Source organism: Aegilops tauschii, chromosome 4 (assembly GCF_002575655.3).
Source record: "Aegilops tauschii subsp. strangulata cultivar AL8/78 chromosome 4, Aet v6.0, whole genome shotgun sequence".
NCBI classification, from domain to species: Eukaryota; Viridiplantae; Streptophyta; class Magnoliopsida; order Poales; family Poaceae; genus Aegilops; species Aegilops tauschii.
The window spans coordinates 56,627,387-56,638,347 of NC_053038.3; the positions used below are offsets into that span (position 1 = coordinate 56,627,387).

Here is a 10,961-nt window from a genome sequence, read left to right on the forward strand (position 1 = left end):
TGATATATGTGATAAGCAACCTCAAACAAACAAAATCAATTGTCTGTATAGCCCGTTGGCCAGCGTCCATATATCTTTCTCTTATGCAGCGGAGCGCCGCTCCATCAACCAGCGCGCGAGCAATCGTTGTAATGGGCCACGGCCCAATAGGGTTTCCCTCGCTGGTCGCTTGGGTCGCTCGATTAGGCGCCCTATGTCTTACTTATAGCAAGACGTAGGGAAGCCCCGCGTCAAGAGCAGCACGAGATGGCCCGACCCAGGTGCTGGGGGTCACAACCTCGTTTTTATTGTTTTTCCTTTTTGCTTTTTTTACTTCTGTTTATACTTTCCAAATATTCGAAATAAAATATATTACAAAAAACACTTGGTAATTTTTTTTGAAAAATGTTGATCAAGCGTTTAAAAAAATGTTAAATGTCCAGAGAGAAAATGTTTCTCAAGTATACGAAATATGTATATAAAAAGTATAACGTGTTAATGAAGCAATTGAAAAAATATATTAAATAATTACTTAAAAAATATATATACAGAAAAAATATAATGTGTTAATCAAGCATTGAAAAACATGTATACAGAAAAAAATAAGCAAATATTTAAAAAATGTTGAAAAAGTATTTTAAAATGTTAATAAAGCATTTGAAATATATATATAGTATGTTCATATACTATATCTAAGATACTCCAAAGTGAGTTATATGAAAAAATTGCAAGTGAGCTCATAGTTTTATTGTATTTGTGAAATACGTACATATTTCTACACAAAATGGAGTATGCATAAAATATGGTATATACTACCAAAAAGGTAGTATATATACTACCTAAACATTCTTATATACTACATACTACGCATACATACTCTCCGATATGATATATACTACCTAAACCGTACGAAACAAAAGTGGGAGTAACAACACCCGGTAGTAGGAAAAATTTGTCCTATATATATATATATATATATATATATATATATATATATATATATATATATATATATATATATATATATATATATAATGTTGACTATGTATTAAAACATGTTAATCTTGCATTTCAAAGATGTTAAATGTATATAAAAAATGTTGACCACTCACTAAAAACATAATGTTTTAATAAAAATGTTAATCAAGCATTTGAAAAATGTTAAAAATGTAGAAAAGATGTTGATCATGTATTTTTTTTTAATATTGTATTTAAAAATACTAATCAAGCATTTGAAAAATGTTAAAAATATGTATATAAAGTTGTTTACCATGTACTCAAACAATGTTAAATATGTATTTGAAAAACAATTAAGCATGTATTATATCAGAAAAGGTTAGAATTAGAACCAGATGAAACAAACAAAAACAAAACAACCATTGAAAACCAAAAAGAAATAACACAAACTAAATAAAAAAATGAAAAAGAAAACCAAAGTAAAAAAGTGTGAAAGAATGGAAAACAGTGAAAGCCAATAAAGAAATGTAGAAAAAGAAACAGGAAACCGTTAAAACCAAGAAAGAAACAAAAAACCAAAGAAGTAAAATGAGAAAGAAAAGAAAAACCAAAGAAAACAATGAAAAAAAACAAAGAAAAACCGTAGAAAAATAAAAGAAAAACCGAAAGTATAACGACAAAAAAAGACCAAAGAAAACAGGAGAAAAACTATAAGAACACAAAACAAAATACAAAAAAAGGGAAAATCGAAACGAACTCGTCAGCGAACACAGACTTCCGAACGAACCTACAAGTAACATGCTATTGGGCCGGCTATACGCGTGGCACTGCAGAAAAGCTTTAGCCGATATTTATGCTAGTCTCGCTCCAAGCGAGACATAGCATTCACTCACACTCGATCCAAGTCGCTGGTGTTTCTTTTGCGAAAAAGGTCGCTGACTGCTGGTTAACCATGGCCGTTAACTTTGGTAATTTACCCGTTGACCATTCACTCCTTTACAAAATACAAAAAAATGTAAAAATTCACAAGATATTTTTAAAAAAGTTTACAAAATATTCAAGAATTCTGAAAAAGTGTCAGAATGAGAAAAAAAGTTTTCTCATTTGGAAAAAGTTCACGAGTTCATGAATCTGAATAAAGATTAAGAATTTCAAACATTATCAAAAAATTGAAAAAAGTTCATGAATTTTAAAAAAACTAACAAATTTGAAAAAGTTTGCGGATTTGAAAAGAATTCTTAAAAAATGAAATTTTCGCCAATTTTAAAAAAGTTTGCAAAAGTATATAAAAGTCCACTAATTAGCAAAAAATCGTGACTTTGAAAATTTTCATGAATTTGAAAATTCATGAAATTTGAAAAGGTTCATGAATTTAAGAGGATTAATAATTTGAAAAAATGGCGGAAAAGAAAAAAGTATGTGAATTTAATAATTTTCATTGATTTGAAAACAGATTCACGTAAAAAAGGAATATAAAAAACAAAGATGAAAAGTAGAAAAGGAAAAAAGGAAAAAAATAAAAAAATAAAACAAGAAACCAAGCTAAACCAGGGGAAAACCCATTACCAAGAGGTTCTAGAAGCTTGCCAAAACTAGACGGAAGTTTCAGAAAACTGGCTACGCAAAACTAAACCTCAATCAACTTGCGACGAGTAGGTGAGCACCATGTACGAATAGCCCTATTAGTAGGGTTATAAGTGCCAAATAGGGATTGCGCTTAGCGAGCGTCGGTGAGGACGACTCGCCTGCAACAGACGAGTTCGTGGACACGCTTCCCTGCGGCCATTAACAAGCAACTTTGCTCTTTTTATAAATCCCTACAAATAATTATCTCACGGATCAAACTTTTTATATTTCCGTAGAAAAGGTACTTTTTTATAAATGTTTTAGCATACTTTTAAACATTTTAGTGTTATTAAAATTTGTTCACTATATGCTTAAAAATATTTATTTACTAGCAAGATGCCCGTGCATTGCACGGAACATCAAGATGCATTTTTTTACAGAACACCCGTTGTCATTGACCCATGCAGGAGTAATCCCATGTGTAAAAATGAATGATATCTCGAGAAAGAGGAGAGATAAGGTGAGGAGGAGTGTGGCGTGGTGGTGATTAGTGGTCGGACAGAGCGGAGGCATGGGGATGGACGACGCCGGCAGCGGCCACCATGCCAGATTGTTTCAGATGCTTTCTTTTTTAATTGCTCAACAATGAGGTTGTGGGAGATAAGGATGAACGACGGAAGACCTTATCTGTAAATGTGGAGAGAGGTGCGGGTATCTTTTTGCAAAATTGCCATAGTTTGCTTTCTATCCGTCAGATATAGATCGAACGGTCTATATTGCAAGATGGTAGGCACACCATCATCACCAACTCGGCTTTTTATAAAAGCAGAGATATAAAATATTTCATTTATAAAAATCTTCGTGAATTTGGCAAAAAAAAATTAGTATTTTTTAAAAAATAAGAAAGGACTGGAAAAGGAATAAAATAAATTATGAAAATGGGAATAAAGTGGCACAAGAAAAATGGAGAAGAAAGAAAATGAAAACAGGACAACGAGTGTGTGTGCATTCATAGGATGAGTGTATGCGTATGTGAGCAGTTGCGTCTAATGGCGGAGCTAGTGAAGGATCATTGATGGGGTGACAAGTTTCTGGAGGGGCCAAGTAATCTAATTCTCTTAATTTGTGCCATCCAAAACAATGTTTCTTTACAAAATATCCATGGGCTAGGGGGGGGGGGGGGGGGCATAGCCCCTGCAGCACAACACATAGCTCCACCAGTGGTTGTGTCTATATTGTGTTCTAAAGAATAGCCAGGCCGCGTCAACCCAAGTAGAAATGGCTCTCGATGAGGGCAGCACAAGACACCCACACTCACTCGCGATATGGGTTGACCCATTTTTGAACTTTTTTTCCGGTTAGTTCTTCTAACTTGGTTTCTAGCGAATTTTTGTGGTGGCAAAATGCTGGCAAATCACACAGGGAATCGCTGAGCGAACGACATAGCCGGCCCTGGCTAACTCTATATTGTAAAAAAAGCTAACTCGATATTGGGATCTCAAATTTGGGAACCTCCTCGAAGGTTTTAGTCCGGTTTATACCAGGTTTTGGAAGCTTCTAAAAGGGATGGTCTAGTTTTTATTTTTCTTTTATTTTAAATGATTATAAAGTTAAATAACTATTTACAAAATTTTAAAAATGGTCAGAACTATTAAATGTCAGCATTGTAAAAATCTTCAAAACATTCAATAAATGTTCTCAATTCATAAAAATTAACAACATTCAATAAATGCTCTTATTTTTGAAATTGTATGATCTTTTTACTTTATTAATAACCGAAATCGGTTTTCTCGTGAAACTGTAGATAGATGCTTGTTTGTTTAATGTAGCGAACAAATGGAAAAAAGAGCTAGCGAGCGAGTGAGCTTGCTACATAGGCCGGTCCATAACAGCTCAGGCGTTATCGCACAAACCGGTGAGTTAGGCATTGGGGATAGAGCTCTTAATCGGCGCATTCAGCACTGGTTTGAGTTTTTTGGCGCCTACTACGCTCGTTCGTGGGCTCCATCTATTAGGCCCAAATATGTTTCATTCGCTGCCATAACTGGTTTTTAATACTGGTTCTTTCATTCATTTTGCTTTTGAATACTGTTTCTGTTCGATAGTTTGAACTTTTTTGTTCTCCCTTATCTTGCTTGCAAAAAGGGTTCACTAATTTGTAAATAAAAAAGGATCACGAATTTGAAAAAAATCATGCAATTTTTTTACAAATTATAAACGGTTCATAAATCTGAAAAACAATTCATGAATTTGAGAAAAGTTCATGAATATTTGAAAACAATTCATGATAATGTTAGCAAAACTGAAAATATGAACTTTTTCATAGATTTTAAAAAAGTTCACTAAAAAAGTCAATGTTGAGGATATCACCTATTGCTAGCATTTCAACCGGCTGGGGATTAGAGATAAATCGAAAATCGCCTGATTAATTGATTTTATCGATTGACTATAAATCGGCCAATTTTTTTTTGCAAATCCCAGGTTCACACCACTAAAGTATGTTATATTCAGCACACAGACAATATTGCAAAGAAGTGTTACCTTAATTACTTGCCTTGAATCCTTGTACAATGACAAACAAAGTTGGACAGCAATACATATTACATAACAAGGTCCAAAAAACACAAACGGACATAGTTCTTGCACACATGGTGCTAAGAATAGGCACGATTTATGGGTAGGTTGTCGATAAATCGGTTGTCAGGATATGAATTGGCCCAACCGATAAACGGCGATGATATGGCATAATCTTATCAGTCACCCCCTGAGTAGTGATAAAACGGATGATAAATCACTGAATCGGCCAATTTTTTGAGCAGTGAAAAAAAGTTAGTTTATGAATTTTGTTCCCGAATATGAAAAAAGTTTGTGAATTTTGGAAAAAGTTTGTAAAAGTTGAAAAGAGTTCATAGATTTGAATAACATTAATGCATTTGAAAAGAAGTACAAAAATTTGAAAAAAAAGTTCAATGATTTGAAAAAATGTTCACAATTTTAAAAATAATTCATGAATTTTAAAAAGGAAATGTAAAATTATGATGAAAAAATGAAAAAGCAAAAAAAGAAAAAAAACTGGCCAAACAAAACCGAAAAATACTCAAACAAGGAAGGAAGTGCATTTTTAGCGTTATCTGTGTCACACAACCAGAAGAAAATCAAGTTAGTAGGCACACCAGATAAGCTTTCCGACTTGGTTGTTGCAGTTGCGCATAGACCATGACGACTAAAAACATGGGACTAAATAGGAGTCCCAAGTTGGACTCCTATTTTTCTGAAGGTTAACGAAAACTAAATGGGCTGAGCCCAGGAGGGAGGGGGTGTTTGCCGGTTTGCGGAATGGCTTATAACCGACGTTGAGGGTGCCAAATAGGAGTTGGGAGGAGCTCCCTTTTTTATGACCCTAAACCTGTTATCCCATCCCATGTAAAGCTATTGCCCTCATGTCTGATAACAAATTAAGGTGAGCCTCATGGAATAGGCAGCCAATCGCACAGGCATTGCTCGTGGTAGGTAGATCAATGTAACAACAAACTATAAAGAGCATTTGATAGCACCCCTAAAAAAAGGGCGCAATTGATAGTTTTTGTTTTCATCATATTTTTATGTTTTCCTTTTGTGCTTTCGTTATTTATTGGATTTTCCAGAAAACTCGAAATTTATTTATTTTTAGAACGTGAATATATTGTAAAAATTTGCGATATTTTTGGAAAATTAAGGATTTTTTTTCAATATGTGATTTTTTTAAAGAATGTGAATATTTGGAAGTGAGATTTTTTTGTAAATATGACCATTTTTAAAAGTCCCATGTTTTTTAATAGGCCAAATTTTTTCAAAAAACGTAACATTTTTTCGAGGTGTGAATTTCTTAAAAAAGGAATATTGACTAAAATTTTGGGAATTTCTTTCAACTCAAGAAAATAAAGTAAAGCTTCAATATAATTTTCTCAAAACGCGATAATTTTTCAAAAACGTGAACATTCTTTGTAGTTACGAATATTTTTAAGCACAAGCACTTTTAAAAACTTTGGGAACATTTTTTTAAACATAAATTTTTTAAAGTGTTGGAAAACTTTTTTTAGACGCAAATTTATTTTTTGAATTTTTTGAACATTTTTAGATACTCCAAACGACTGAAAAAACTGGTAAGAAGGAACAAGAGAAAACAAAATGATAAACCAAAGAGCTTTCCATCGCGCTGGAAGAATTCAGAGTGTGTTGGGCTAGACGCTCCTTGAACAGAGCAACATATAATCTAGCTAGGTGGGCTGCCTAAATAAACTGTGTAAGACTTGGTTTTCGTTTTCTCCGGACTGTATTCGTGATGTTATTGCGACAGAGGCCGCTGTGGTCTAGTTAATAAATGGCAGCAAAGATTTTCCTGATTTTTTTTTTGAAAAACTAGACCTGAACTGGCTGTCGGCATAGCTCCGAATAGGCCGACGGGGGCCGTCGGCATTGTTTTGGCCGTCGGGGTAGCACCCTGTTCCGGTAGTGAACCTGCTAGAAGGTTTTCAAAGCCGTTATAAAATCGTAAAGGGTTTCCAAAACCCATAAGAAACCATACAGAACCTTTTAGTTTCTGTTCTGAAAACCGTAATAACCCTTCGACAAGTATGGTAGCTTAGGGGTGGCCCACACTAGCGCTCGCTTCTATGCTCCTCCTCAAAAAGGCTCGCTATCCTTCAAAAAAAAAGGTCGACTATTTAACGCATGCGTCAAATAGGATTCGTTCTTAACGGCATGTCTGGCCCGACTCTGCTTCCGTGACTCCGGGCTCCTCCCTAGCCGTATAATCAGCAACTCAAACGTAAAGCTTGGATTAAATTTCAGTTTCAGCTCGTGTTTGCTTTTTCTGATGACCATTCTTTTGCATGTATATTAGTGCATGGGAATTCTACTTCTACACATGCATATTCTTCTTCTTCTTCTTTTTGCGAGGGAAAAAAAAGAAGAAGAATATGTATGTGTAGAAGTAGAACGATGTGAGATTAAAATGTTCCCAAAATTTCCGTTTCCATATATCGCTTGAAACGATATATCTGCTGTCTCAGAAGTCAGAACTACTATTAGCTTATTACATCAAGAACGATCGATCAAAACTGAGCAATTATCCCGCTAGCTGGTTGGTCTCGCCGCCTAGTTGGCCGGGCTGAAGAAGATGAGACCCGTACCTGCCGTACCTGCCGTGCTTGCCGTCGCGGTTGAGCGCGTCGATGATGAGGCGATACCTCACGCCGGCTTCTTCCCGGTAGTCGCCGCCCGTCACCTTGCTGAACTTGATCCCGTCGTTGGCCTGTTTCAGGTGTTCGGCCACCGCCCACTCGCCTAGCTCCTGGATGTGCGGGCTGTTGATGTCTTCGATCGGAGACCAGTTTCCCGCGGCAGACGTGGCAACGGGGAAGACCACGGCTACGACAGCAACAACAATGAGGAGGAGGGTGCAGGTTCTCATGGCCGACGGTTTCGTTGTCACCTACGAGCTTGTTGTATCGGTGGATGTGGTTTTGCAGCTTTGATCAGATCGGTCGAGGTTGTCGCTGGCTCGCTGTGGTGATGGCCAAAGGGGAGCCAAGTGTGGGAAGCTAAATAGGCCATTGGGTGGCAGAAATTAATTGTATACGATTTGGTGGCAATTAATTGATGAATTACAATTTGGCAAGTATCAATGAAATGATGAATATAATCCCCTTTTAGACCAAAACCAATAATCACATTTTGCCAAAATAATCATTTCCGCTTTTTAGACCAAAATGAATATCATCACTACCCTAGTGCACTGGTAATTATTGTATATATAATATATAATATATTGTTATTTGATGGAACTGGGCTCACTAAATCTTGTACACCAGCTGAATAAAATCTATGATATTTCAGTGACCCATTTGATTTGGATGATACATGTGTAAGTTTAGTTCCATGTTGCTAGTTGAGTACAAGAAACACCAATATATAAGGTGAGATTTTTACTACTCATTGTACATCTGAAAAGAGATAAAAAAACATGCGCTTTCACTCGCTCACTAAGAGCAACTCTAGCAGACCCCGCATTCACCCCCGACCCGCAAAATAACCGCCAAAATGCGGGTACGGGCTGGAAAACCTGTCCGACCAGACCCCGCATCCCGCCCCCGCCTGCAAAATTTTTTGAGGGGCGCGGCAAAATCCCGACCCCAACCCGGGAGAATGCGGGTTTCCCCCTCACGGCTGCGGTGCCCTGCATCAGAGAGAAGCAGTTGGCGGGAGGGACATTTCAGCCCCGCGCGCTTTTCCCCCCTCCTTCCGCCGCCGCCCGCCCTTGCTTACGCCCGCCCGCCATTGCTTCCGCCCGCCCGCCGCCGGCGATTTCGGCCATATCTGCGGGCGGATTCGCGCCGCGGGGCCGCCCCACATCCTCCCGCGCCGAGCCACTGCACCGACCCCTCCCGGATCCGGCGAGAAGAGCCGCCCCTCGTCGCCGCCGCCGCCGGGGATCGACCACCGTCGAGCGCGCCCCTTTGTCGCCGCCCGGGATCACCCGCCACCGGTTAGTCCCTTTTTTGTGATTTTTGCGAGCTGTGTAGTTGATTGACGCGCCGGTACGCGTGTAGATGGAGTTGAGCCCGTGCGAGAAGTTCTTGCTCTCCGATCCGTCCGATTCTGACGACTCGGATGTTGAGACCATGCTTGCGACCTTTAGGCAGCAAACATTAGTCATGGCGCTTGCCGTGAAGGAGCATGAAGACGAGCACCAGAAGAGGAGGCGAGGATCGACTGTCGGGCGTCTGTGCATTCCTCGGAATCGCCATCTTGGGAACGAGATGTTGATGCAAGACTATTTCGCGGAGAATCCTACATATCCTCCGCACCTCTTTCGGAGAAGGTACCGAATGCGCCGATCCCTCTTTGTGAAACTTGTTCAAGCTTGCGAGGCAAATTGCCGGTATTTTACTCAAAGAAGGAATGCCGCGGGCTTAAAGGGATTTAGTGCATATCAAAAAAATCTCCGCAGCTATGCGGGTGATTGCATATGGCGTTCCGGCTGACTATGCCGATGAGTATCTTCGCATTGGTGAAGATAGCACAATTGAGTCTGTGCGTAGATTTGCAAAAGTGATCGTCCGTGTCTTTGGTCCTGAGTATCTTCGGGCACCCAATGAAGATGACACAAAGAAATTGATGGCATCTAATGAGAGGAGAGGTTGGCCTGCCATGCTAGGTAGCATTGATTGTATGCATTGGAATTGAAAAAATTGCCCCAAGGCTTGGCAAGGAATATATTGTGGCAAGTCTCGTGATGCAACAATTGTGCTAGAGGCCGTAGCATCCGAGGATTTATGGATTTGGCATTGCTTTTTCGGTATGCCGGACACTCTCAATGATATCAATGTGTTGCAACGGTCTCATTTGTTTGCTAGGCTTGCTAGTGGTGATGCTCCTGCTTGCAACTACACTATCAATTGGCATGAATACACAAAGGGGTACTATCTTGCAGATGGTATATACCCTCCTTGGTGCACATTTGTCAAGAGCATCAAAGAACCCAAAAAAAAGTGAATTTGCAAGGGTGCAAGAGGCAGCCCGAAAAGACATTGAAAGAGCATTCGGTGTTTTGCAATCTAGGTTTGCCATTGTCCGTGGTCCTGCTCGTTTTTGGGATAAGAAAACCTTGAAGAACATCATGACATGCTGTGTTATCCTGTACAATATGATTTTTGAAGATGAGAGAGGAATGAACTTAGAATTCTTTTATGACAATGTGGGTAGCCGTGTCAAACCAGCTAGAGAACCAAACCGCATTAGAGCTTTTCTTCAGACATACAAGGAGATTGAAAATGCAGACACACACTTTCAACTTCAGGAGGATCTCATTGAGCACCATTGGCAAAGGGCTGGACAGTGACTAATTTTTGTATTCATTTGTATTTGTATTCATGACAAGTTTTGTATTGCATTATTTAAGTTTGCTATGGTGATTTGAATAATTATTTGTAATGCGGATGATTATTGTATTATGTTTGATTTGAATAATTCAGTTTGTTTTCGATTGTTGAATTATGTTAGATTTGATATTTGCGGGCCGATGATATGCGGGATGTAGCGGCGCAAAGAGCAGACCCTGCAAAGCCGTTGGGGTCTGCATCTGTGCCAGCCCGAGCCAGCCCGCAAAAGCGGTTTTGCGTAAACTGCAAACGCGTTTTACGGGTCGGCGGGATGCGGGGTCTGCTAGAGTTGCTCTAACTTCACGCCTGAATCAAGCTCACTCACGTCATGCCTAAATCAAGTTCGAAATCGAGCTAATGTTATGCGCCCTATTGGAATTGGAAGAAGGCTCGCTCTAGTTTGTCTACATTCTCGATGTTCGGTTGTCTGCTTCCTCTACTATGGACGGTCACCTAATCTTCATCATCATGGCCTACTCCAGCAAACTAGTATGTTATGAACCTCTCTCTGTTGACATTTTTCTTTGGTTAACAAGT

At 38.8% G+C, this 10,961-nt stretch overlaps 1 protein-coding gene across 1 annotated transcript; it reads right to left on the reverse strand.

Moving 5' to 3' along the window:
• Nucleotides 1-7,609: 7,609 nt before the first annotated feature.
• On the reverse strand, nt 7,610-7,954 carry LOC120962398 (putative cysteine proteinase inhibitor 7). Its single transcript, XM_040386176.3, has one exon. It carries the CDS (start codon nt 7,952-7,954, stop codon nt 7,610-7,612), a length of 345 nt encoding a protein of 114 aa, XP_040242110.1.
• Between the last annotated feature and the right edge of the window lie 3,007 nt (nt 7,955-10,961).

Excerpts from the sequence above, each read along its gene's own strand:
- LOC120962398 (XM_040386176.3), bottom strand. The coding sequence starts at position 7,954 with ATGAGAACCTGCACCCTCCTCCTCATTGTTGTTGCTGTCGTAGCCGTG.